Source organism: Thunnus maccoyii, chromosome 22 (assembly GCF_910596095.1).
Source record: "Thunnus maccoyii chromosome 22, fThuMac1.1, whole genome shotgun sequence".
Classification (NCBI taxonomy): Eukaryota; Metazoa; Chordata; class Actinopteri; order Scombriformes; family Scombridae; genus Thunnus; species Thunnus maccoyii.
In genome coordinates, this window is record NC_056554.1 from 9,187,546 (window position 1) to 9,214,513 (window position 26,968).

The 26,968-nt window shown below is 39.9% G+C and overlaps 3 protein-coding genes and 1 non-coding gene across 10 annotated transcripts; 3 read left to right on the forward strand and 1 right to left on the reverse strand.

Annotated features, from left to right (window-relative positions):
- Window positions 1-507: 507 nt before the first annotated feature.
- Window positions 508-12,062, reverse strand: zdhhc21 (zinc finger DHHC-type palmitoyltransferase 21). 6 transcript variants are annotated; one of them, XM_042400999.1, is made up of 9 exons: window positions 11,982-12,062; window positions 6,581-6,747; window positions 6,336-6,434; window positions 5,960-6,071; window positions 5,395-5,533; window positions 4,960-5,076; window positions 4,142-4,185; window positions 3,679-3,848; window positions 508-3,496 (listed from the first exon to the last, which is right to left on the reverse strand). In XM_042400999.1, exons 1-8 carry the CDS (start codon window positions 12,041-12,043, stop codon window positions 3,716-3,718), a joined length of 873 nt encoding a protein of 290 aa, XP_042256933.1. In that variant the 5' UTR covers window positions 12,044-12,062; the 3' UTR covers window positions 508-3,496; window positions 3,679-3,715. The 6 variants fall into 6 exon arrangements, with proteins under 6 accessions (XP_042256933.1, XP_042256932.1, XP_042256937.1 ...); XM_042400998.1 differs by having other exon boundaries at window positions 508-3,848; XM_042401003.1 differs by having other exon boundaries at window positions 508-3,848; window positions 6,581-6,757; window positions 11,982-12,049.
- Window positions 11,321-18,545, forward strand: plaa (phospholipase A2-activating protein). Its single transcript, XM_042400997.1, has 14 exons — window positions 11,321-11,590; window positions 12,016-12,209; window positions 12,350-12,450; window positions 12,646-12,766; window positions 13,026-13,193; window positions 13,408-13,543; window positions 13,793-13,962; window positions 14,083-14,234; window positions 14,316-14,535; window positions 14,655-14,720; window positions 14,828-14,899; window positions 15,189-15,293; window positions 17,517-17,687; window positions 17,851-18,545. The coding sequence occupies exons 1-14, from the start codon at window positions 11,442-11,444 to the stop codon at window positions 18,417-18,419; spliced, it is 2,394 nt and encodes a 797-aa protein (XP_042256931.1). The 5' UTR covers window positions 11,321-11,441; the 3' UTR covers window positions 18,420-18,545.
- A 741-nt stretch (window positions 18,546-19,286) lies between these two features.
- Window positions 19,287-26,158, forward strand: haus6 (HAUS augmin-like complex, subunit 6). 2 transcript variants are annotated; one of them, XM_042401523.1, is made up of 17 exons: window positions 19,288-19,761; window positions 19,885-19,980; window positions 20,067-20,145; window positions 20,387-20,519; window positions 20,624-20,768; window positions 21,651-21,713; window positions 21,799-21,856; window positions 22,097-22,270; window positions 22,374-22,570; window positions 22,706-22,835; window positions 23,055-23,157; window positions 23,244-23,304; window positions 24,002-24,143; window positions 24,286-24,384; window positions 24,580-24,678; window positions 24,764-24,899; window positions 25,029-26,158. In XM_042401523.1, the coding sequence occupies exons 1-17, from the start codon at window positions 19,625-19,627 to the stop codon at window positions 25,754-25,756; spliced, it is 2,580 nt and encodes an 859-aa protein (XP_042257457.1). In that variant the 5' UTR covers window positions 19,288-19,624; the 3' UTR covers window positions 25,757-26,158. The 2 variants fall into 2 exon arrangements, with proteins under 2 accessions (XP_042257458.1, XP_042257457.1); XM_042401524.1 differs by lacking the exon at window positions 24,286-24,384 and having other exon boundaries at window positions 19,287-19,761.
- LOC121890179 lies at window positions 23,375-23,505 on the forward strand. Its single transcript, XR_006093728.1, has one exon.
- Window positions 26,159-26,968: the final 810 nt, after the last annotated feature.

Genomic DNA, 26,968 nt, shown 5'->3' on the forward strand with positions numbered 1-26,968 from the left:
CAAGTCATTTGGGGTTGTTGAGGGCAATACAGTATGTTTGTGTGTGTGTGTGTGTTCAGAGCATGTTAAAAACATACAACCATTTCAGACAACACACATAGATTATGTTCACGGCTATGCACACATTACACACGCCTCACTGAGATTTAAGAACTTTTCAGGACAATGGCCATTTGGTATGAGACAATTGAGCTGCTGCTTGTTTTGACACATAGTAATTATACTGAGAGAAACAAACAAAATGAGGCATTAAGGAAACCTGACTTTGATGTTGCTATATACTCTTAGTCTTTCATTTTAAAAAATAATTTTCCTTTGTCTAAAGCGAAGATTGATCTAATCTTATATTAATCTAATAATTAGCCTACATAGTGTATACAATATAGAGTCCTTCCTAAAGATATACACTGAACAAATATGCAATCTGTGTTCATTATATTCTGTATGAACTTCAGTTGCTTCCAAAATGGAGGTCGCTAAACAACACGTTGAAAAAGAAGAAAAGAATCAGCTCAGAATCTAATTTATTAGAATATGAATACCTGTATGATCATTTCAATAACCACAATTATTACAGCATTCTAGTATGATTAATAGACAATTTACCATAGGCTAGACATAAAGAAATTAATAACATATTCATCGTGTATTAACTTAATTCAAAAAACTGTTCCAGTGTTTGAGGTTTCCATGTATATCAAGAATTCCAAAAAATAAAGCTTGAAAACACATTCCAAAACAGAAGAAATGAACAAAGAAAACAAAACAGCAGAAGTCCAAACTGGGAGCCCTGTGGGACGCCAGGTAATGTCTGTAAGGGGAAGTGAGTGAGCACAGCCTCTCTGAAGACCTAACTCTGTTATTATGACATGAGGTGTTAAGGCTGACATGTTGCTGATTGAACACACACAGCAGCTAACAGTAGTGTCAGTTTTGGCTGAGGTTACAGAAGTATTGACATAATGTTCAAGTCCAGGAATCACTTGTTAGTGTGTAATGACTGAAGCCCATCCACTCAGTTTATATACCTCTAAATATATTTCCACTGCTTGCTGCTGTAACAAGGATGGCTTTACTGATACACAATGCTTATTGCTTTCAGAAATTAAAAGACAAACCTGTTAATGTGATTTATCAGTACCCTCCCTTTCTTTTAGTGTCAATCACACACATTCACATAACCCACCAACAAACAAAAAAACAAGTTCACATAAACATCCAAGAACCTGAATCAGAGTTATAAAAAACACTTAGCAAAGTTATCAACAAACACAATCTGATATAAAATATGAATAAAATAAAGGATACACACCAAATAAAACAACAAACTTCAAGTGAAGACGTTCTTTCAAGAGTATCACTAATGCAGCAAAACAGACTGTGTGTTAACGTGAAAATCAGTGCATAATATTAAACCGCTACCTCCAGAAATTTGGTGAAACATGCATTTATTAAGTGCTCGCTGACTATTGCAACATTTCCCCAGGTCTTTGGCTTGTATGGAGACTAATCTGATGATGATGATGTGTGAGAATTGGCAGCAAAAGTAAAACCTGAACAGGCACTTAAAACTACTTGGATACTGTTATATTTCCCCCACATGGCAAGCATTGTTTACGTACACATTAGCTAAGAGATTGCCAAGTATTAAAGACAATGATAACCACGCTATGCTAGTAATGATATTTACTGAATCACCCTCTCCCTCAAGGTCCTGTTAAAGAATTCAATAAAATCTCTAAATAGTATCATAAAATTACAACAAAACCACCATAAATAAATATTCAGTGTTGTGTCCTGTGTGAACTAGCTCACCACAAGTAGACTAACCTGGTAGCGTTTGTATTACTGATCATATTTATAAAGCCACTTGTTCAGACATATTTAAGACCTGACTAAGACTGCTACAGCACTAAAATGATAAGTATAAATCACAAATGATATTGACAGGAGTGTAAAATAGAAGACAATTGTTCAAAAGTCATTTGCACCAACACATTGTAAGTGCTATGGTTGATCCAACTTAAATAAGCTTAAGCTTAACAGACTTATTTAAACCAATGGCTCAACATTTTGGGACATATACTTATTTGCTTTTGTGAGAGTTAGATGAGACAATCGATACCACTCTCATTAGCTTTAGCTTAGCTTAGCATTTAGGTTAGCTTAGAGTTAAGACTGGAAAAAGGGTGAATCTCTGCCAGTTAGTGAAGCTCACTAACTAGAATGTTAGCTGTTTAATCCATATAAAAAAAACAATGTGTAAAGAAAGACAAGTTGCAGTTTTATTGGAGGTTATGTGCTGTAACTATTTCTTGGCCGGGAGCAGTGACCTCTGGTGTAGTCTGCCCTGCACATAATGTGACCACAACTTGTCGTTTTTACATTCCTGTTTTTGTACAAATTAAAAAAAAACAAGATGTAAATGTGTTAATTAGTGAGCTTTACAGGTTCCAGTAGGTGGATTTTGTTAGCTATGCACAGAGCCAGGCTAGCTGTTTCCAGTCTTTATGCTAAACTAAGCTAACAGCTGCTGACTGTAGCCTTGTATTTTAAGGACAGGGTGGTATCGATTTTCACATCTTTGACAAGAAAACTAATAAGCATTTTTCCCAAAATGTCAAACTACTCATTTACGTTGCGCTTTGAGAACAGTATTTGCGACTTGAATCCCTTCAATAAGGATTTCACTACATCTCTGAAGACAGACATGTAGATGAATGAGGTTATGACATTAATTGGCTGTGCAATGTTCGTTATACTCAGAGAAACAACTTGATTATACAGCAAATTTAACTACTACATTTACAGTCTACGGTTGATTGTATAAGCTTGTTTCTAATTTTTAACTACTTTTTTTTTTTATCATGGCACGGTGTAGTGTTAACTGTCTGCTTCCTATTACAAATCTCCGTACCTGGCTGGTCCTCTGTCACACATGTCAGTATTCAAGTTATCAACTTTGTTCTGTGGCCATGCTTGATAAAACATCACTTTACAGATAAAACTTTCACAGAGTAATGCAAGAAAACATTCATGAATCATCATGTGATTACCATTTAAAGGAAAGCAGTTGATGCCTTATCCCTTTGCTTTTCATAGGAAATTTCCGAACTAGTCTTATTTCACTGGAAGATCACCAACCAGAAAACATTAAGCAAAAGCACTGCTCATGCTTGACAAATAAGAAGGACATAGTTAAAAGAAACAAGGCACAAACTTTATACAAAACATTGCCTTTCTAATAGACACACTGGATTTAGCCTAGTTTTGTCTTTAGTTGATTAAAGGTCAGTAGTAAAGGCTCTTTATTAAAGTAACCTGAGAGGGTCCCTTTTGCCAGCTGCTTTCAGGTAAAGACTTCCATCGTTCTGATGCAAATAGCCATCAAAGTGGTTTCCAAATGCTGAGAGTAGCAGTCACAGTGAGTAAAAAAGCAACATCTTCCAATCAGTCACCTAGGCGTTTCTTGACCCTGTTCACTGCCAGTCTGGGCCTTGTAGAGAAAGGCAATAAAAATTATAATAAAAAAAAAAAAAAAAAAACCTTCGAGTGTCCACTGACAAACCAAGACTGCTGCCCAGCTCCCATAGCACAAAAGAGGACAGTGAAGGCGAGCAGATGGATTCTTTAAGTGTGTATACAGTGTTTCATCTGGCTGAACATGGCAGCACCTACCATCTGTGCAGGTAGGAGGTACTGTAGCACTACCAGCCTACACGTGGGTGCGAAAGTGGTGGCTGGCTTGAAGCGCCTGCCTGCTTCGGAGCGGGATCAACCACAGGACTTTCCAGCGAGTGCCACAAACTTCAGCTAGCGCCCACTGCCAGGATCTCTTTGCCCCATAGCTATAAAGAAAAAAGTCAGTCCCACACTCATTTAAACATATATTATGAGAGCATTTTAAAGGAATAGTTCAACATTTTAGGAAATACCCTTATTTGTTTTCTTGCCAACTGTAAGCTGAGAAGATAAGAGACAGTGGTATCAATCTTCTCATCTAACACCTTGCCAGAATGCGAATAAGTGTATTTCCCAAAAATGTTGAACTGTTCCTTTAATACAACTGCAAACTATTTCTGACATTAGCACAGACTTAAGCCCCTTTCACACATGCAGCCTAGGAGTTAAGCAGACTCACATTTCATTTGAGAACTGAGCCATTTTCTCAATGGTGGTAGTATCCTGTTAGTGGGAAAAGGCAAAGGACAATGCAGAATTAGTGGGGTTATTTCACAAAATATTCTCCAACAGGATTATTCAGGACCTTGCTAGAAGAGTCACATGATCAGCCAAAAACATGGTGTGAGCATCATTTATCTGTTTCTCTTTTCTCAAGTAATCTTTTGCTCCTGTTGACAGCTCCGTCTTTACACACCTACTTTCTGAATATCAGCTCGCCTCAGCATGGGGGCTAAAGTAAGTATAGACTTGTTTGACATTAACACTCTGCCAAAGAGTTTGATGGCAGCTTGTAAATTACTTTGATTTTTAATAAAAATCATTTGTAAATAAAATATTTCATGTCAAGACTTTTTTCTTTGTTATGTCATCAAGGATGCTAAGAAGGCAATTCTTGATATCTTACAAGTAGATTTTGCCACTGAAAGCAGGTACAAACACTTGCGTACACACACTCTCTCACACACACACAGTCTGACCTTCGACTCTCTCTCTTGTTTCTTTTCTATTGATCACTGCATTACTGGCATTGATGGTTTTATTTTTGTGTATTATGTCATGTTGGTCTGTCTGAACATTAGTATGCTGCTACCTTGTTTGCTACAGAAGATCCCCTGTATTTTATAGATCTTACTGATGAAATCTTAACTGTTACATTAGCTTGGAAATATCTGCTGCACTCTATTAAGAATCGACATAATTACATGACCGTAACTGTGGCTGTGAATATCATTTGAAACAAGATAATAAGTCTTCTAGTCATGTGTCAGTACTCACAGAGAGGATGCCCGTCATCTGAGTATAAAACAAGCTAGTCATGCCGCCAAACATGACCATACCCATGAGTGCTGACACACGCAGTAAAGCCAGTTCATGGCGTGTTGTAAACTTCTCCTGGCAGCGGAAAAAAGAAAACGGCAAACCATTAGTGTATCCCTATCATCCTTTAATCTTAAAATCTTAAAGCTGTATGGAATGACCTCTTCATGGTAAATTATTGACTTTTATAGTTACAAGTGTTGTAGTTGACTGTTTCAAGGTGTCACAAAGCATTTAGCTTAAAAATGAGAAAAAGAAATGCCTATTCTGATCTACTGTATAGTTGATGAGTGTCAACGTTTTCAGGAAACAGCTGCGCATACGTACATGTCTGAAATACTGTGTGTAAGTTCTAAAACATTATTTCAACTATCATTTTCCTGCAGTGTGTACCTGATCTAGTCCTGTCAGTGGCTGGAAGTAATAGTACTGGCAGAAGTCCAGCACCAGGGTGAACAAACTGAGGACCTGAGCATAGAAGCAGAGCTGCAGGAAGAGCCAGTGGTTGTCTTCTCCCACACAGTTATTGATCCTGGAAGGAAATAAACAGGATCTAGCTAATCATCTTGTATAGTTTTTTATATCAGTGTTGGACTAATACGATCTGGACTGAAGCTGCAGAGAGACAGTCTTTTGTGCAAACAGAACCATATATGTGGTATATTCTCAGCAGAAGTCTGAAAATCCTTATATATTTTTTATGATTTATATAAGATATTTATACAGGATTTATGCCATCATAGATAAACACATACATGCATAATTAATATGAATGCAGGTCAACATTTGTCTGACATACAGGCAAAACTGTGTGTGGAAAATGTCTTGACTTTGTAGTAATATTACATGATAAGCTATGAAAACTGTACCACTGCCAATGAATACAAGCATCAGATTGGCTGTGAACTCAGATTTTGGGTTGGGTAGGTTTCTGACATGTGAGTGTGTGTATACTTACCAAGGACAGTGGTGGTCCATCCTGCGTACACAATGGCCACAACGACTGCAGTGGTGGGACCTTTTAGGTCTCATTAAGTTGCACTTGTTGCACAACTCCCAGTGCTCTCGCTCTGCAACACAGAGATAATAATCAGTAGATTTACACTGATTTTACCGGTAGTACTGGTTAGAGCTAACATGTTTGCACAGTAATATCACATTCAAACCTTTGCTCTATTGAAAGAATGAGAAATAATAACCACAGTGATATTCCTCACTGTAATAAATGTGCTCCAATAATGTAATTTTTGGAACTTTTACTACAAACTTTAGAAGGGGTAGAGAAGAGGAGTTAAGAAGTGAATATAGTGAGGCGGGCTTTTCTGTTTCCATACCAGAGTGAGGTATGTGGGGGTCCACAGGGAGACGACCAGGATCTGCTGTGGAAGCTCTGAACAGGGCTGCTATGCAGAGTGCTGATGCTATGTAATAACCTGAAGAAACACAACATTTAATTCTACTAGTCAGAAATGTCAGTGACTTTTTTTTAGTGATCCCTATCAAACATTTGAGAAATTTAATTTTTGATCTCTGATGTCTCAACAAAGACATTCCTATATTGGAAACAAGGGATACTCACAAACAACTATGGCCCATGGGATGTGTCCTTCATTGTAGTGTGGTAGCAGAACCAGTTTTGGAATAAAGAAAGTGTTGTAGAGCCAGATTCCAAATACCACGCTGATGCACAGCCAGCCCATGGGGTCTACCACAAAGTGCAGTCGAAGCTTCATGGCTGCTGGGACCCTGCGGAGAACTACAGTGTGTTAACCACACAAAACAGATAGAAATCTCCATGTAAGTTTTGATGAAATAGATATCCAGAAAACAGACAGGAGCTGCTGACAAAGTGAACATTTACTCAATCCCCTGCTCTCTCACACATGCTTACAGCCCCCCTCCACTCAAAAATGTTTTGCTTCTTGTTCCTACAGTTCAGTGTGTGAACTTCATTGTGCAGAATCGTGTATGTGCGGTTTGACACTAGAAGGCTGTTTTCACATTCATTGGCTGAAAGAAGATATTTCCTCTGTGCTCAATGAAAATCTCATTTTAAAGAGTGTACCTAGGAGCAGGTATTGTGACATCACAAATAGTTTGGAAGCCAATCCTGGTTCAATATTCAACTTACACAAGTGTGATGTGGATTTTTTAATGAGGTAGAAGGAGTAGATGCCAATTTATGGATTTTAACAAGATAATTGAACTTTCTTGTGGAAAAAAAATATATCAGACATAAATTATCATTCAAAGTAGAGTATTTTATATACATCTTAAAACATGTATGTCAACATAAACTTGACATACAGGTTTAATAGTGCTTGTTGTCCTACCTGTGTGTCAGCCTATGACACCATCATCATCTGAGTAATCATTAGTTTCCAGGTATTAAATTGTTTTTTCCAATAAATTATCAATTACAAAATAATGACATATCCCCTTAGTAACTGCTACATGACAGTAAAAATAGATCTTTATTAAGACTGATCTAAGGCTAATTAGCATGATTGAGGATCTAACAATGAATTGGTTATGAAATGAACACAGGCCTGCTGTACTGGAGCAGGTGTTTGTGAGCATCCTCAACCTTAATTGCCTTTCAGCAGATTCTTCGCATTAGCATTATCTGCTCCAATAACACAAACACACAGTCGAAGACAGCATAAACAGCCTTTCATAACCCTGCTAGCATGTACTGAAAACCTTGTTACAGCAAAGCCTCGCCTTCCCCATCCTTCATACCACTGATAACACACTGACAGCCGTGATGGGCTTGGCACTGTAGCCTGACTGTGTTAGCTCACATTAGCGGGCTAATCACTCGCGTTCATATCCAACTAACACAATTCAGCATCAATCATGATTTCATTACCTAAACTGAAAACATACATACTTTTTTTGATGCTGTCCTATTCAGCGCAAGTGTCAGTGTAGCTACTTCCTCATCCGAGCCTCCGCACAGGACGCCAATTTTTTTTCCTAGGATGGCGAAGTAACGACCCGCCCTCCTCTTCCTCTGATTGACTAGTTCTCGTTACCTTCGTTGGTTGGATTGGTTAGGTGTAAGCATGAGGAGTGAGATTGGTTAGATTTAGGGAAAGAATATCAGGATAAGCCAATCAGAGGCAGAGTAGGGCGGGTCGTGACAGTCTAAGCGCAATCATTGACTACATTCAAATATGGACAATTTCCGGTTGATTTTATTAAAAATCAAGAATGTGAGAAATACGTATCGGTGGGAAAATATTCCAACACATATTGATTTACAATACCCAGCACTCTGAAAGGGCCGCATCTAGCACATTTCGTTATTATTTTAGTTTATTTTTAGTTTTAATTTAAAACTATGTTATGAATGAATGAATGAAATAGATTTATAACACTGTTAAGGACTATAGGACTTTATAACACTGTTAAGGCTTCTTACTGGTTTTAACAGACATTTTAACATCACATCACCCCAATCCTGGCTTCTCTCCATTGGCTCCCTGTGCGTTTTAGAATTGATTTTAAGATTTTACTGATCACTTTTAAAGCACATCTGGGTCTTGCTCCAAGCTACATAACAGATATGTTGACCCTGTATGAGCCAGCCCGCAGCCTTAGATCCTCAGGTGGGGCCCTTCTGGCTGTTCCAAAGTCGAGGCTTAAATCTGAAGGTGACCGTGCTTTTGCCATCAGAGCCCCTCAACTTTGGAACAACCTGCCTGAGGAGATGAGGCTTGCAGAATCAGTAACTTCTTTTAAATCACTTCTTATAACCCATTTCTACAGACTTGCATTTATGTAATGTTGTCTTTCAATCATCTTTCTATTGTCTTTTAATCTTTTTATCATCTCTCTATTGTTTTTCGTCGTCTTCTGCTGCCGTCTTCTTAAGGTCAGACCTGTTATTGCTTTCTGTGTCGTGTCTTTGCTTTGCATTGTACTGCCTTTGTTTTGTCTGTCGAAGCACTTTATAAACTCTGTTTTTAAAGGTGCTTTATAAATAAAGATATTATTATATCTGAGGGGGAATAAATGGCATCAACATACTATTTGTGTTTGTGAAGAACAAATCTGTTATGGTTGCATTGGCAGTTGTGGAATTAAAACTATTAGAATTCACACATTAAACTTTAATTTCTGGTAGGTTTCATTTCAGCACCATGCACCGTTCAAATAGCAACCATAGTTTCATGGTGTGGGAGAAACATGTATAGATGTAACAAGGTTATACTGCAATAATTGGGATTTACAAGAGTCTTGCATTTATTTTGTTATCTACAGCAGATTTGTGAAAATTGTGTAAAAAGTTGCAAATTAAAACTAAAGTCAAAACTTTCATCAGGGGGCCCAATACTTTTTTTTACAGGGCCAGATTTGGCCCAGAGGTCACTATTCTCTTTGAAAACCACAACTCAGTGGAATGCCCTACCTAATGATATGAAGAACTGCAGTTCAATCATCACATTCAAGGCCAAATTAAAAAATCTACTAAAGACCAATCAGCTCTGTGACCACTGAGTCTAAACTTAATCTATGGTCTTATCATTAGCACAGGTAGTCTTGCTTTTAATTTGACAAGTTTACATTATTAATTTCTAATTGACATTGTGGGTGTATGTGATGTGCTGTTGTGTGTAGCTTTGTATTTTGTATTTTGTATGGTGTGTTCTGTGTGTTTTTTGCTTTGTACTGTTTGTTGTTGTGCTGTTGTATGTTTTGATTGGATGTAAATTAGCTTTGAACAAAATCCGGTGCAGTGCATCTTTTATGTTAAAAACTGTACACTGTCCTAATAAATCAATACAATCAATCGATATTTGCCTATCACTGCCTTAAGATCCCTATCATTCCATTTTATGATGCAGGCAACCGACTGTCGAATGTTTTCACATGAGGCTCATATATAAGCCTGATGTTTTGCTACAATTTATTGTTCTAGTTGTCAAAAAAAACAACCCAAAAAAACCTTTGTGGACTTATGTGCTACTTCAGGTTTTTATTTTAACTGCAACATTCTCTGTTTCCTGTTGACTCGTGGTTGTTAGGGGTAACTTCATAAAGCTGTGTGGGGCAGGTAGGCGGTGGACGCAGTGCACCACAGGAAAAGCAGTCTGCTGCCGCCTTCTGGTCAAACATGGTTAACACAAGTGGAGGCAGGCAGTTTTATTCCTCGTGTGCTTTTTAAAAATAAATATTTATCAGTAGACATTCTTACTGATGATGGCGTGAACGTTCACGTCACCATCATTGATTTTAAACCAGTTACTCTCAAATCTTTTCATATCAAGGACGCCCAAATTGATAAGTAATAGGCAATTGAACCTGTAACTGATAAGATTTCGTACCAGTGAAGATATTTGTTGTCAGATATGATTAAGTCTAGAATTCCATCATTACTCATTCTTACACATTCTCTAATTGGGTTAACTTCTACTGAATAAAATATTAGTGAAATTAATCTATCCCCCATTTTGCTGGGGACCCCTTGGACCCCCTCTCAAGGATCCTTGGGGGTCCACAGACCCCCCTTTGAGAACCACTTAATTAAACGATATTCAGTGTATTTCCCCCCCATCGCTTGAATGATTTACACCTTACAACTTACAACATGTGTGACATTAATACAATAACAGAAAACTATTAGGCATAATAATGAAATAAAGATAACATAAAGGACATGACTTCACTTTCAGTTTGTTGATACCGTCAACATGGTAACAGGAAAAAGGGTAAAAGTCAGAATAATAAATAAATAGATAGAAAAATAACTAAACAGAAAAGGTAGGCAATAAAAGCAGATTTCTTCAAAAAAAAAATCTTGAAGCACACTAACTGTTATCGATTTTATTTGTCGTTGTTTTGTTTAGTCTTTTTAATCTATTTTATCTATTTATCTAGTTTTATTTCATTCTATTTTACTACTATTACTGTTATAGCTTTTGAATCTATTTAATCGTTTTTATTTTCTTGCGTGCATGGTTGATTGATTGATTGATGGATGGATGTGCCCATGTTTATAAGTTGTAGACTCAAAATACTTTCCAAATTCAATCATGAAACGTTCAAACGAGAGGCGAGACCTCGATAATTTGGATTGATGGATGTGAAATCTTTCCAGTAAAATGAATAAAAAACAAAACAGTCGGTTGAACTTTCTGTTTTTTCTTTTCATAGTACAGTATTACATCCTTGGCTGTTGAATCCTGATGTCTACTGGCATTCATAAAATAGATAGTAGTAGTAGTTGTGTCTTCTTCATTTAAAAGAAATCACATTTGAGACTTGTTTTTGGTAGGATATAAATATGCACAATTTTGTACTTCTTTCAATTTGTTACAGCATTCGGCACAAATGACGTAATTCAACTTCCGTTAGCATTAGCGGTGTTTGTTGACAGCAACGCCACTTAGCTGAACACTGCTGTATTATTTTCATCGTGTTGTGGAGGCGAAATGGCATCATCCAACTCATACAAACTCAGGTGCTCCATTCCCGGCCATGAAATGGACGTTAGAGGACTTGCAGCTGCTGTTTTTCCAGACGGAGCTTTCGTGTCTGTGTCCAGAGACCGAACCGGAAGGGTCTGGGTACCAAACTCAAGGTAGCTAGCATTAGCCTGCTACTGACTTAACTAATTGCGATGGTTGGCCACGAATTGTTTCATTTTTAAGTAGCTATGATTTTAGACATGTCGTCCAGACTATAATAAAGTAACAGGCCCGATAACTACCCCCACTGAACTTATTTATCAGTTATAAATGCGAATTAGCGGTGGTAGCTGGCTAGTGAGCGAGTTGCTACTCAAATTAGCTTTGTCATTCATTCAACTACAACTCTACACATACACAGCGCGGGTGTTCCAGTACTTACCAAAGTTCACCAGATTTAAAGTGTTTACAGATCATCTGTCTGCTCATTTATTGAGCCTTTTTACATTGTTAGCAGGCACATAATTGTCAACTACTTGCTCCTACATAAGCAACTTGACTTACGATATCTTTTCTTTTCTCTGCCCCCTCTTGACAGCCCTGACAAAGGCTTCACAGAGATGCATTGTATGTCTGGCCACTCTAACTTTGTATCCTGTGTATGCGTAATTGCGCCAAGTGAAACATATCCTCGAGGACTTATTGCCACAGGTGGACATGATAATAATATTTGTGTTTTCACTATGGACCACCCACAACCCCTGTTCACTCTCACAGGTCACAAAAATACAGGTGAGTTGTGCTCTGCAATACATTCTGAGGATGTGTACACACCAATGGTCATCTTATCTGAAGTACTGTTATGTGTGACATTAATGTCAAGTATTCTAAAAGTTTTACTGGCCCAGCTTAAAAATGTTTTATCTCCACAGTTTGCAGTCTGTCTTCTGGGAAGTTTGGGACACTTTTGAGTGGCTCCTGGGACACTACAGCCAAAGTCTGGCTCAATGAGAAGTGCATGATGACATTGCAGGTATGCTGAAGCTCTGATCTCATCCTTTACAAGGTTTCCAAAACAGAAATTGATAGTAGTAGACTGATTTTACGTACTTGACTTATAACATATATAATATTATTTGATGTTGTTTCATGTAGGTAGCCACTGCGAGTGAAAACATGATTGGGCAGTGTGACTTAGCAGAATTTGTGCTTGTTAATATTGTTGCAGGGCCACTCTGCAGCAGTGTGGGCAGTGGCCATCTTACCTGAACAAGGCCTTATGCTGTCTGGATCAGCAGATAAGACCATAAAACTTTGGAAAGCTGGACGATGTGAGAAGACGTTTGAAGGTGAGTGTTTGCGGTTGGTTGACATAAGTGGGGAAAAAAAAAAACAACAAAAAATATGTCTTCGCTTTTTAATTAGACTTGTTTGCACTAAAAAAAGTTACAAACATGCAGACAGGTGTTGACAGCGTGAATAAATGAAATATGTGGAAATTTATTTGGATAATCGACTTAAAAAATCTATACACCTGTGTGATGTCCAGAGGCTTTATATGTTAAAGCTATGAAAACAACACAACCTTTTTTTTCTCTTGCATTGAAGGCCACGAGGACTGTGTAAGGGGACTAGCAGTGATCAGCAGTGCTGAGTTCTTCTCTTGCAGCAATGACACTAGTATCAGAAGGTGGCTGGTGACAGGAGAATGTGTACAGGTGTATTACAGCCACACCAACTACATCTACAACATAGACGTCTTCCCCAATTGCCAAGGTGTGTTCATGAAAACATATGTTCAGAAAATGTAATGCCATTTGTCACATCTGCAAATTTCAAACTGACAGAAAGACAAATGTGTCACAATGGTGCTTCAAAATGCTCCTTAAATTACATTTATTTATTTATAGAACCGACATCCATTTGTTTTCCTGCTGCAGATGGCATTTAGCTGACCACTTTTCCATCACTTTTCTGCTTTTGCCATCAGATTTTGTAAGCACAGGAGAGGACAGGACTTTGAGGATATGGAGGAAGGGAGAGTGCTCTCAGACCATCCGCTTGCCTGCCCAGTCTGTCTGGTGTTGCTGTATTCTACCTAATGGTGATATAGCTGTAGGAGCCAGGTAACGGAACTGCATGCTAATGTGCAGTCTGTCCATAATCATTTCATCATCATCATCATCCTCTCACTCCATTTGTAACACCATGAATATTTAAACACCTTGTTCATTGCTTTCGTTTCCAACATCATTCTTTCACCTCACTCACTCGTTTTTAATGTTGCATTCACACAACATGATGGAGATTCTAAGATGAACAGAGAATAATCAGTAGTTTTGTGGCTAACTCTGATGCTGCTCTTCTGGCTACAGTGATGGCATTATCCGTGTGTTTACGGAAGCTGAGGACCGCATGGCCAGTGCAGAGGACTTACAGGCCTTTGAGGATGAGCTCTCCAAAGCCACCATCGACCCCAAGACAGGCGACCTTGGAGACATCAAAATGGAGGACCTTCCTGGAAGGGAACACCTCAATGAGCCTGGTATTAAATTGTTTCTTATTCATCTTATAATATATGTATGTATTACTATTATGTTCTGATAAGGAGAAAATACCATTTTCTTTCTGGATCAAGATGGTTTTGTTGGCTTATTTCCTCCAGGGAATCGTGACGGACAGACACGGCTGATCAAAGATGGACAGAAGGTGGAGGCATACCAGTGGAGTGTCAGTGACGGCCGCTGGATGAAAATCGGAGATGTGGTTGGAGGCTCAAACCAACAGACCTCTAAGAGTGTGATGTACGAAGGAAAGGTAAGGCCACAAGCTTAGTGATGACGAACTGAACACTGTATGCATGAGAGCAGCTACTTGTGACTCCTGATCTCCCTTCAGGAGTACGACTACGTCTTCACCATCGACGTGAACGAGGGAGGGCCATCCATGAAGCTGCCTTACAATGTGTCAGAGGACCCCTGGCTGACAGCACACAACTTTTTGCAGAAAAATGACCTCAGCCCCATGTTCCTCGACCAGGTTGCCAATTTTATCATAGAGAACACCAAAGGACATGTAGTTGGACCAGCCCAGCCTAGTGGTGGTGACCCATTCACTGGTGAGGCCGAAACATACATACTCGAGCTTGTTGGTTCTCTTTGCAGTAGCAGTTATCAATATCTTGTGGTTATTGTGTGTAAGATCTTAACTCTGTGTTTTTGTCTCTTTATCTAACAGGAGGAGCCCGGTACATCCCCGGGGCCTCTGATGGTAGGTCAGGTGTTGGAGCGGATCCCTTCACAGGTACAGTGTGTTTATTTACCTAAAGATTTTTTTCAATCTGAGCACCACCTGCGATTGCATTTTTCACAGCTGTTTTTTTTTTTCTCTCTCTGTCTCTCTTTCTACAGGCTCTGGTCGTTACATCCCAGGGTCAGGTCCAAACCCAAGTGCTCCTGTAGGTGTGGCAGATCCCTTCACAGGTGAGCCTCTTATATAAAGGAACCACTGAATTTTGGATGACTCCTATGTAAACGAAAGACAAAGCAAAACCAACACACCTGAACAAATGAGATAATGAGGTCCAGGACCAGGGATTCACTTACACTAAGCAGTCCTATATGAATAGGCTAAGTGGAACTTGAATGTTCAGTGGTAGACCAATGTTCTATGTATTTCTCCTGTATGAAAACAGTACAAGGCAATTGTGTTTTGTTTTTAACTCTTTAACTATTGAGCGCTCATTGGATCATACTTCTCCCTACTCGACAGGTGGAGGTGCCTACTCCTCTGCAGCCCTCAGACAGACAACCAACATCTACTTCCCCAAGAGTGATGGTGTGACCTTTGATCAAGCCAATACCTCGCAGATCCTTGGTGAGCTTTTTAAGTATGGGTTTGATGATGTGCCACTACAGTCTAAATAAAGCCATGCTAGTCAGGTATTTGCTTATATTTAGTGGAGCGCAACAAGATTCATCTGAACAAAACATGATTTCACTAGATGAGATGACTTTCTTTTGAAATATATATATTAAAGGCTCAATTAAGAACTTTGTAGCAATTGATAATGTCTGTGTAGATTTACCTCAGTCTGACATGTAGATAGATCTCGAAATGAAGCATAGAAACCTCCCCTAGACATGTTATTGTAAGTTAAAGACGTTTAATAATTAAGCTAAATGGCTTGTTAAAGGACCATTTCACCGATCTTTAACCTTATCTCTTGCTATCCAAATTAGGGATATAATGTGAAAAACGCTTGCAGTTGTTGCAGCGAAAATGGCATCCCAAAATAAGAGGGCAGAGAATGTTATGGACGAGGATACATTTTACAGTGTTTTTGCTGATATTCAGCCATATTCATTCGAACCAGAGTGGGTTTAGAGGTTGGGCATCAGAAGCTCGTGCGCAATGCATCCTTGTATATGTAGGCACTGCCAGCATGGCTTTGCAAGCAGGAAAACTCAGCTTTTCGGTCAATATAGCACGCACTGAGGAATTTATTGCTTCAATTGACTACATTTACCATCAACACTGATTGGACATCCGCATAAAACATGGCAAAATTTCCGATTTAAGTTCTGATATTAAATGTAGCAACACTAAACTGATGCGTCAGACGGTTTGTTACACAGAACCATCATCCTTTTAAACAGTTTGGAAAAGGGCAGGCACTTTCAAAAAATACTAGGCAGGTGATTGGATCAACCATCTGTTTATCACCGTCTATCACGGCTAATTTCAACCAATCAAATCAGCGAACCATATGACGTAGTAGGACAGCGCCAAAGAGGAAACACAACAAGAAGTCGCAGTCTGAAGTCGCAAGTCGGTGTAGCTATGTGTATAACACACTCTCCAGTTCTGATATAACTGATGCTACAGCAGCATCTAAGCTAACCTCTTTAGGAGCTGCCATTGTTGTTTTCGAATGAACAGTCACTTCTTGCTGTTGTCACACCTAAACCACACCCGTAGCTGCCAGTAGTTCCTCATAGAAAGCTGATTGGGCTGAACCACCAGTGGTAACTTGAAGCCTGACAAGATGGATTCTTGTGTGATCTTGTGATCTCGTGAATCCAGCTACCTCGCAAGGTAATAGCAACACTGTTATATACAATGTGAAGAAACCATTCAGTCGTGTAACATGTTTTAATCTAATGATGTAATATTTTGATATGACGTTTCTATTGATACATTACTATTAGTATTGTTATAATTTATAACTTGTTGCACATCATGTAGTAATAATGTGTAGTGTAAAACAATGTAATAGTGGCACAGTAATAATTGGTTTTGAGAGCCTTAAAACTTACAGGCATACTATGCAGGATTTGTCAGCTGAGAGAGAGCGAGCAACAGTGGTCGAGCGAGCTAGATAGTGACTGAAGAGAGGGAGCGGCGCTAGCGACAGCAAAGCAGTGAATCAGATAACTGAAAACATTATTTTCTGATTGTTTCACAGTGGTTACGTTCTAAAGCACGAATAAACACGCTCACATCTCCACACAGCCACGTAGGAAGGTGCCGCATTGCCGGATTTTGTGTGACTGCAGCCGAAACGCATGCTTCATCCCGTCCACTGCAGCCTCTGTGCCCTGCATGTATATGTGTGTGTGTTTGTAGCTCAGCTCTGCCCTCAGTCAAACAGGCACACAGACAGAGAGCAGAGGAGTGAGACGGAGACAGTGAGGTAATCTGGTCGCTATGCTACGAGTCCCGATCCTGTGCTGTTATTGGCTGGGTGCTACACACCCACTGCCCAAAGGTTGATGTCCAGAAACTTTCCAAACACAGCAAAATAATAAGAAAATACAGGCAGAGGGCAGAGTCTCTGTAGAGACATACACTGCCACACACTTCTAGTGGGTCATAAGTGATAATTGAAAGGGATTATTTTTGTATGAGTCTATACATTGTTTTTTTTTGTTTTTTTTAGGAAAATCTTGCATAGTATACTTTTAAACTGTATACATTTTGTTGTAAAAGTAAATACTGTATATTATGTTGTTAAAAAGTCATTGTTTCAAAATCTTCTTTCGCAATTTGTCAAAATTTCCTCACTGTCTGTCTCTCGATTTGTTCTTTTCTCACCAGCCAAGCTGAAGGAGCTGAATGGAGGTGCCCCTCAGGAGCACAAGCTCTCTGAAGAAATTCTGGAAAGCCTCCAGAGGCTGCTGGTGACTGTGTGTGGGCCCAACTCCTCTGAGCCTCCCCCGACCATCCAAGAGATCAACCTGCTCTGGAAGGCCTCTCACTGGCCTGAAGGTACAACAACAACATTCCAACTCAATTTATGAAATATTTTTTTGTCATTTTTTTCATTTTTGTTCATTTCTTCTAAGCAGTTCTCAAAAACAGAAAGATAAAAATGTTTTAAGGTTCACCAGCACGTTACTGGTCACTTACAAAACTCCACCTTCTTTCCTAGACATTGTGTTTCCAGTCCTGGACATTATGAGACTGGCGGTGCGCCACCCTCAGGTTAACGAGACCCTCTGTGGAGAGGCAGAGGGAGTCCAGCTGTGCAACCACCTGCTGAGCATGATGAGGCCTGAGGGCCGTCCTGCCAATCAAATGCTGGCACTTCGGACTCTGTGTAACTGCTTTAGTGGTAGGCATGGCCGAGCACTCCTCATGTCACAGCGTGAAACGGTACTTTCACGTGCTGCTGACCTGGCCACTGTCTGCAATAAGAACATCCACATTGCCCTGGCCACCCTGGTGCTTAACTACGCCAGCTGCCTGCACAGCCAGTCTGATCTCGAGGGCAAGGCCCAGTGCCTGTCTGTGGCCAGTAGAGCTCTGGAGACGGTACAAGACAAGGAAGCTGTGTTTAGGCTGCTGGTGGCCTTGGGAACAACTGTGGCCTCAGACCAGACAGCCCAGGACCTGGCCCGCTCCCTGGGGGTCAACTCTCAGATTTCTAAATACTCATCAGTATCTGATCCATCAAAGGTGGGGGAGTGTTGCCAGCTGGTTTTAAAAGAACTACAATGATGTGAATGATTAGAAAAAAGGAGCACTTCTTTCTTACTATTACCCTGTTCTGCTTAATCAGTTGTGGTGGAGACCAAAAAATAATTGTATGTTCCACAATAAAAAAGGACAAATGAAATCTCTGAATATGCATAGCCTGTGGGTTTTTTTTGTTTTTATTCTACCCCTTTGCAAATCCCCTTGACAAATTTGTTGGGTAAATGTTGGGTGAATGCATGTAAAAATGGCTTGGAAATGTGCATGAAGCATTACACTGTCTGAAGTGAAATCTATGTTTAGCCTTTTAACATGTTTTATATTATATCCTACTGCCATGTTACACTTGAACTCAGAGAAAGCGTACTTCAGTGAAGTAAATTATTACAGTGACTACTAGTGAAATGTAAAAATCCAACTGGAGGGAACCACTCAGGTGTGGGACTTGTGAATGTGATTGCTGAACTTTCTCCAGCTCAGTAGCTGTGGCTGAATTCATCCATGTGTAACCTGTAAATGGATAAAGAGCTCCACACACAATACAGTATTTTTCTTTGTAAAGCTGGTCTTCCAGTGGTTTATTATCTATCAACTATCTTTGTGGGATACTGGAGAAGCTGATACATCAGTACATTACATATTAATACATGAATTTGCCTGTACTTGACTAAGATCCAATAAAACGAGTCACCTTTTTACCTACACAAGGTTGGCTCTGTCTGTCACAAGGTCCTAGCTTACAATAACGCCACGAAAGCTCTCTCTATATTTTTTTAATGGAATAACATAAAACCCACCAGTGTTACCATCAAAGGTGTAATAAAGAAACGCTTTTAAGAGTTCACTTATGGACACGATTTCATACTCTCTCACCGGAAGTACTTGTTAACAACATCCGGGTGGTTATTGGAAAATTTGGCGGTTGGACTTCTGCGGTTCTCGCTCCCGACCGTAAAATAAGTACAACTTATTTGAACAATTCTGAACTTAAACGTGACTAAAAGTGGAACTGGTGTTGTAAGATTTGTAACTGATCACAGGCAGGGCTTATTATGTCGACAGCAGTTTATTAAATGTACGCTGACAAACTCAAAACAAGGTCGGAAGTAAGAGCTAGCAGTAAACTTTGTAGCTAGCCGCCGAAGCTAGCTGGCTAGCTTGTTTGATATTAGCCAGGCTGGGTTTTTGAGCACCGGGCATCCGCTCACTGCTTCTTCCCACTCGGAACAATGGCGAACCCGGCACTGTTACAGAAAAAGAACGGGAAATATCTATGGTTTGCTCTTCTCGGGCTGGGATTTGAGCCAAACACGGCTATAACGTTACTCGTCGGCAAAACCAACCCAAAATACATCAACCTGGGACCGTGAGTCTGTGTTTATCAAGTTCTGAACGTTAACAGATCAATATATTGTAATATTAACAAAGCTTGCCTAAGTGAATTAATCTTTCTTTTAACCCTAACCAAATGTCATTTTGTGGCCAATAGGAATATGTTTGACAAACCAAACAAGGATGCCTTCTACATAGTAACTCATTTTCTTTTGGAGAAACTCAACCCGACACGATTTCATGAGGCATTCAGGTAAAGATAGAGCAATGATTGCCATTCATATAAAACATATGCATTGGATTCATTGTTTAAAGAATGAAATATCTCTGTTTTGGTAGACATTGCTGGCCTGTTTTGACTCCTAAAGAAGATGCTGAGTTCCGAAAAGTTGCCTGCGCTTGGCTGCGAGAAATAATGGTAAGAATGAGAATTTGTAAAGTTGTGTGCCACCTAACACACAAATGGGGAATTATGTCCTCTTTTTATTCCTTCCTGTTTTCCTTTCGTCCTTCTCTCCTCACACACTGTCTGTACACAAACTGTGTAACATAAAACTTTTTTTTTTTAATCTTGTAATTAGCAAATAGATTTAGCAGTTGACTATACTAAATGTGTAAAGTTGAAGTTACATCATCTGTTTTTACTGTGTGTCTTTTAGGATGAAACTGCAAATGCAGGATCCAAAGTGGTCGCATCCTTGTTCCTCTCACCTGGAGGCCACAGGTTTATCAGCTTGATGCTGCATTTGGCCAGTCACGTCATGCTACAGGACATGAAGACATTCACCACAGGTAAGTCTTGATAGATAATCAGATCTCCTTTTTTTCGGTACAAGTAGCCTGTACTCACAATCAATGGGGACTGAGCAATTAATCTTGAATGTTATCATTGCCAGATGACTGCTGGGTTCCTGAGGCTGCAGCGATGCCGGCTTCCTCCCTGGACATGGCAGCAAGGAGTCTGGACCTGATCCAGGCCAGGTTTTTGAAAACTGCGGTAGAGCAGGATCGTTTTCTCCAGGACTACCAGAGACAAGCCCAGTGAGTCCTTGGTGGTCTATTTTAGCAGCAGGACAGAGCTCAATGCTATTCCACATCAATAGAGGCAGGCTGGAAATATGAGCTCTTTACCCTAATGATTACAGTGCAGAGCAGCTCAGGTTTTGACAATGAAATTCAACTTTTGTCACTTAAGTCAACAGAATTAAGTAGCTCTAAGTCAAGCTGTAGAAACAGTGTCACTTTTAAATATAATGTTTACTGCAGATATCTGCTCATTACAATAGTTTTTTAATCTTGAGACACAAGAGCTCCAATAAAAAGCTGTAATCCATTTGAGATACTTAATTGATCTAAGAGGGAAATGTTTTGTCATTCCTTTTCCATACTCACTTAAGACACCTTAACATGTTGAAAATGTGTTTACTAAGGTTTATTTAATAATTCCCACATGTATTTGTTGTGTGGTCTGTTATTTTTAGCGTGTCTTTGTATTATTTCTATTGCTTCTTATTCTTTTGATATAGTGTGGTTATACTGTGTCTTATACCTTGCTGAATATTATTTTCTACCACTGCGGTGAACTAATTTTCTCTGATGCACTGCAGCTTAACTTTATAGCTCTATTAAACACACTACTCTTGATGTTGCATATTACACTGGTTGTTTGTTTCAAGTCCCACCTGTTTGTGTGAACCAGTTGGCAAAGCCGTGATTAACGAGGCCAGTCGGTGGCTGTCGGGGGTGTTCACAATCAATGTAATTAGAGCCATGTGCGCAAACAACTGCATTATGTTGGGGAGTCTAGAGGTTTGCATTTTTAAGCCTGTACTTGCTGGTTATTTTATGGTATTTTCCCTTTGCACAGGTAAGTCGGGTTCTGCTTGGTCATTTCTTTGTTTAAGCTGTTTTCCTCTTTTAAAGGGCCCTGGGAAAGTCCCTGAAAGACATCAGAGCAGACAGTGCCAAGTATGATGAGCTACTCAAGTATGTATGCCTTTTTTTCCCTCCTCAGTATTTCTGATGACTACTCTTAGTCCAGTTTGTTCAATGAATTTGTCTAATTTCTCAGGCGTCACAGTAGTGATTCTGTTCAGGAGGGAGCCTCTTCGGCTGAGAAGACCAAAAAGGTCTGTAATGTTATGTTTCTTAGAACCAACTTACTACAAATTCCTATTTTTATCATTAAAAATGCTTGTTGTAGTCACATAAATGTAAGGATTTTGTAGTTTTCTTTGTCTTCTGTTATAGTAAACTGGAAGTCTTTGGGTTTTGGACTGTTGGTGGACAAAACAAGATGTAATGTGATGAGTTTACTGAAATCCTGTTAAGTTTTCAAAGAGCTCACACAACTACTTGGTTGTCTAAAGGTACGCTCGTTGTGGTCGGCCATTGATGGAATGCTGTCCTCTATCAAAGAGGAGCAGCATTCAATGGAAAGTGTTCTGAAAGGAGACGTGGACCAAAACACTCTTGATGGGACGGACCAGGTCCTCAAAATTCCCCGCTGCCTGCTGGAGAGAATTGAAAAGCTCCCACATCAGGTGAGAGTGAAGATAATGGCGTTGGTTCATTCCTTTTGAATTCATAAATCACCACATTGACCAGTCTCACCATAGCCTGTATTTGTGTCTGCATGTTTTCCAGTTGAGTTCAGGGAATGTGTATGAAGCTGGCCAGCTGAACCTTCTGTGTGTGTTTGAGCTGGTGAACCACGCGCTGCAGCTCCTGAGGGAGGAGCGCTGTCGAGTCTCCCATGCCCCCAGGCCAGAGCTCAATCCTCAAGACCTGCAGGAGAAATGTCAGCAGATGGCCCGTGTGCTGCAGGACCTTAACCTCATCAGGTAGGTGCCTCTGTGTTACATTGATATTTTATGCTTCTCCAGCTATTTGTGGTTTGTAACTTGCTTGCTAGCTGAAATGTGAAGGGTTTAATACTAGTGTATTAACTTGCCACGTTCCATATTTTTCTCCACCAGACAGAAGATTTCCAAGGAAGAAATTCCTGAGGTCAGCAGTGGCATCAGAGAGTTGGAGGCGGAGTGGGACAGGAAGTGGATGGATATACTGAAAGACACACCCCTAGTCTCTTTTCTGAATGAAGATCCTGTGAGTAGTCCCTCAGAGTACAGTCACACATTTTTAAAAAAAGAATCTAAACACGCTATAATATTTCACAGGGGGACAAGACCTATTGAGTTTACTGTATGTCACAATACTGTCTGTTTTCTCCACCATTAACAAGACTGTAAGAATAACCACATTACGAAAACATATTTATCTGTGTAGCTGAAAAGATTGACTGTCTTTTTCTTCTTTTTTTTTAAGGCTCTTGGCTTCCTCTCACCAATGATTCGACTGTCGTTTGAACCGGCAGATGAAGCTAGTTATGGAAGTAGTGTCTTCTCTCAGTATCCTGCTAAACTTCTTGGTGAGCATAGTTGATTATATTACTGTCCATGTATTAAGTTGTATAGGTGCTTTTTGTTCATAATTGTCATTTGTACACTTTCTCAGAGGAGAAGCCTGCAGAGAATAAATCACAGGAAGGCATCAGCTATAAATTGAACCTCAAAAGGTAACGGCAGCATTATTCATGTTCATAATATACTATTTGAAGTGTGTTGGTTGGTGTGTTCGGCTTCTGATGGGAGGCAGATACCTGGGCAGTCCTGAGCTGTGCTCTGTCCGTCACTAGTCCTCCCTACAGCATCCATGCTCTCTGATGACCGCGGCGAATTGAGAGAAATCGCCACGGACAGATACGGAGCAGACATTCTTTATCTCTGCCTGACTTTCATTATCCAGAGTTGTGTATATAAACAGCAAAATTAAGCATAAATACTGTTTTTAGAACAGAAGGGTAAAGTTAAGAAGCACCTAGAGCAGGTGTTTAAACTCCAAAAAAAACAAGACCTTCAGGTAAAAGTACAAAATGTGTACATAGACCATAAACTCTATTTACACATCAAAAGAAATAATGCCGCTTCTCTAAAGTGCTGTGGATTTATCAGTCCTCAGTTTAATTAATTTAAAGCTGTAAGCCACAAAAACAATAGCATCCCTTTGAAGTTACCACCCTGCACTGATCCATCGCTGGCTGTTAATAGCTACATTAAGGTGCTCTCAGTATTGCTTTCACTGTGCCTGAGTTGTATTGCATTGTGACAAAAATACAATGGTGGGGAAAAACACTTTATTGTGCACAGGTACAAAATGTGTTTTTTGTGTTGTTTTAGTTTAAATAACAAATCAAGCTTTTTGTGTTTTGACAGTCCTGGCCCAGCATCAGCTGAGACAACTGAACGTCCTGTTGTCACCACTGAATCATCATCATCACAAGCAAATACCACTGTTGATTGGCTTTTCGACACACCTCCATCCCCTCCTCTGAAGTCTCCATCAGTACCACCTAAGGCTAGTACTGTTTCAGCTTGTTTTTTTTTTTGGGGGGGGGGGTCTTTGAGGTCCCATCAATTGGATTCACTTCACCTTCTAATTGTGCTCACCATCTCCTTTTTTAATAAAGCATGTTTAAAAAATCTGTACTTGTTTTTAGGCCAGTGTGAGGAAGACAGCCCGTGTTTGCCCGAAGGTGGCTCCCACAAGGACCAAGACTCAGAAAATGGACATGGAATGTGATAATCTAAGTGACCAGGTATAGTGACGATTCTGAAACTACCTGAGTCCATCAGTACCTCAACCTCAGGCTGGCATTGTATTTCAGCTTCAGTATTTATTTTATTTTTTATTTTTTTGAAGTCCTGTTAATTGGATTCACTTCACCCTCTAATTTGTGTTCACCAGCTCCCTTTTGATAAATCGTATTTAACAAATCTGTGCTTGTTTTTAGGCCAGTGTGAGGAAGACGGCCCGTGTTTGCCCGAAGGTGACTCCCACGAGGACCAAGACTCAGATATTAGATATGGAATGTGATAACCTAGCAGATCAGGTATAGTGATGATTCTCAAACTAGAGTCACGCAAACTAGGACAAGGATTCTTAAGACACTCAATGTGTGTGTATGTGTGTGTTAGTTTGCAGATGCTGTAACTGCAACCACTCCCACAGAAGGTAGGGTCAAAGGTTTGGACTTGGAGGGTCTTCTCAGCACTCTACAAGGAGATCCTTTCTCTACTAGGAAGCAGCTGCCTCGTACACCTGAGAGTTTGAGTAAGTCATGAGCTGTTGTATTATCAGTCTTCATGTTTTAAAATTTTAAAGTTTTATTGAGAATGTCATGATTAAATCTTATTTCAATTAGTAAATATTTTTTTTTACCCTCTTCCTTAATTTCTCAAGTTCTGGATGTGAAGAACTCCTGGCGAAAGGCAGTTGAGGAAGACAAAGCTGAGAAAATCCGGCGGTTTAACGACAGCCTCACAGGACGGCTCACACCTCTCCAAGAGATTCATAATGTGTTGCAGAGTCCCTCTGCACCCGCCCAGAGTGCCTCCTGCAATCTCACCCCAACTGTCACGAGGCACAGAAGCCCCCCCGTCAGCCAGCAGGGGGTCTTACTCAAGTCCACTTTGTTGTGGGACACCTTCAGCAAGGAGACCCTAGACAGCCCGAGCGGCACGGGCAGCAGCGCCATCCAGTTCAGCCTGGACAACGAAACTCTTCCTGAACTGCCGAGCTGCGACAGTCTGCTGAGCCTCGATGACGAAGATGTGGATGTGAAGAGCGAGGAGGATGATGACGAGCTCCTCATCCCCTCCTTGAAGACTGAGGCGATGCAGTCGCCATTAAGCACACGCCGTCATCATTTGGGTCAGATCCAGCAGGGGTGTGATGTTGGTTCCTTCATGGAAAACATGAAGAGGACACCTGAGTGCCTTTTATTGGATCACAGTGCTCCCAGTTTGGACAGAGACTGGCTAACGGAGCCTGCAAAGTCAGTGGAAGCCACCGACAAGGCCTTCTCACTGGATCTAGACGCACTAGAGACACCTTCACCCCCAAAGAAGCAAGAATACAGCCTCCCCAAACTGATCACATTCTCCCCAATAGATGACATGAAGTGCTAGTGGCATGCATAGAGATCCCTTTTAAGCGATGCCTGCACTGTTAAGGATGTAGTGTTTTCTTTGCCAAATTTTATTGGTTTTAATTTAAAATATTAAGACATGAACTGCTTGAATAAAATTGTAAAATATGGTTTATGTGTACATAATTAACTTTGCTAACTTGAAAGTGTGGTATGTGTGTGTAGGAGAGCGACATCGTACTGTGATTCCTGTTTCTAGGATCTGCTCATTCACTGAGTTCACTGTATTCATGAAAATGCAAGTGCCCTGTTAATATTGACACTGCACTATTAGCATGGCTTCTGTACTAACCACTCAATGTCTTTAATTTGTTTTTGTTAAATGAAAATGTCTTTGTAGGTATGTGACAAGTCTGAGAGGAATAAAGGTCAGTGAGATTGATGAAGGTAGTGGAATTTCTCAGATGTTAGATTAAACATTTGGAAACTGGAACAAAAAACATTGCATGCATGTACTTCAAGGAATCTTGATACAGTATAAATCAACGATTGGACTTGTTTGAACAAATTTAGGGCTGCAGTGGAGATATACAATCAAGTATTTTTTCACATTTTTGATTTTCTTTGTGTTAAATTCAAAATTAAAAGGCCAGCTTGTTTTTATGCATTGATTAGTGCATTTAGTCAAAAATGTGAGCGATTACATAAGAGACAGACTTGGCCTAGGGGCTGACTTATTTTTCCTAAGAGAGCAGCAACAAATATACAAATGAGTTTTTCTCACACCTGTTGCCTTTTTATGTCGGTGTAACTTCTCCCTGTTTAAGATGGGGGGCGTCAGAAACAGCAGAACCATAGAGCAAAAGAAAAATGGGCAAGTCAAGGCAGCTGTGTAAACTCAGAAAAGGCAGGAAGTAAAACCATTGAACTTTCACAATAAAAATGTGAAAATTGAGTGTATAGATCTGAGGAGCTGTAAAACTTGTACTGTGAAAAACACATTTATGAGGGACAATTTAAATTTATTTTCACATAGTTTCCAATCAATACATGGGTGTTGAATATGTCATAAACCAAATAAAATAAAGCAGAATCAAATGTGTAAGTTCTTGACTGTAATGGTTCTCAAACATGTTCACATCAAAGACCCCTAAACTGACACAAATTAGAAAATGTATGAAGCCCATGACCATAGTGAAAATAAATGATTCCCTTTTTTGCTGGGGACCCTTTGGAAACCCCTCAAAGACCC

What these genes read in the sequence shown, in the direction of transcription:
- haus6 (XM_042401523.1), top strand. Translation starts at nt 19,625, where the DNA reads ATGGCGAACCCGGCACTGTTACAGAAAAAGAACGGGAAATATCTATGG. An exon ending in CTTGGCTGCGAGAAATAATG is followed by an intron (nt 20,146 to 20,386) that starts GTAAGAATGAGA and finishes TGTGTCTTTTAG; the next exon opens with GATGAAACTGCAAATGCAGG. An exon ending in TCGTACACCTGAGAGTTTGA is followed by an intron (nt 24,900 to 25,028) that starts GTAAGTCATGAG and finishes TAATTTCTCAAG; the next exon opens with TTCTGGATGTGAAGAACTCC.
- zdhhc21 (XM_042400999.1), bottom strand. Translation starts at nt 12,043, where the DNA reads ATGCATCTCTGTGAAGCCTTTGTCAGGGCTGTCAAGAGGGGGCAGAGA. An exon ending in CCCATGGGCCATAGTTGTTT is followed by an intron (nt 6,435 to 6,580) that starts GTGAGTATCCCT and finishes GTGTTTCTTCAG; the next exon opens with GTTATTACATAGCATCAGCA. An exon ending in CACTGACAGGACTAGATCAG is followed by an intron (nt 5,077 to 5,394) that starts GTACACACTGCA and finishes TTCCGCTGCCAG; the next exon opens with GAGAAGTTTACAACACGCCA.
- plaa (XM_042400997.1), top strand. Translation starts at nt 11,442, where the DNA reads ATGGCATCATCCAACTCATACAAACTCAGGTGCTCCATTCCCGGCCAT. An exon ending in CACAGGTCACAAAAATACAG is followed by an intron (nt 12,210 to 12,349) that starts GTGAGTTGTGCT and finishes TTATCTCCACAG; the next exon opens with TTTGCAGTCTGTCTTCTGGG. An exon ending in GTGTGATGTACGAAGGAAAG is followed by an intron (nt 14,235 to 14,315) that starts GTAAGGCCACAA and finishes ATCTCCCTTCAG; the next exon opens with GAGTACGACTACGTCTTCAC.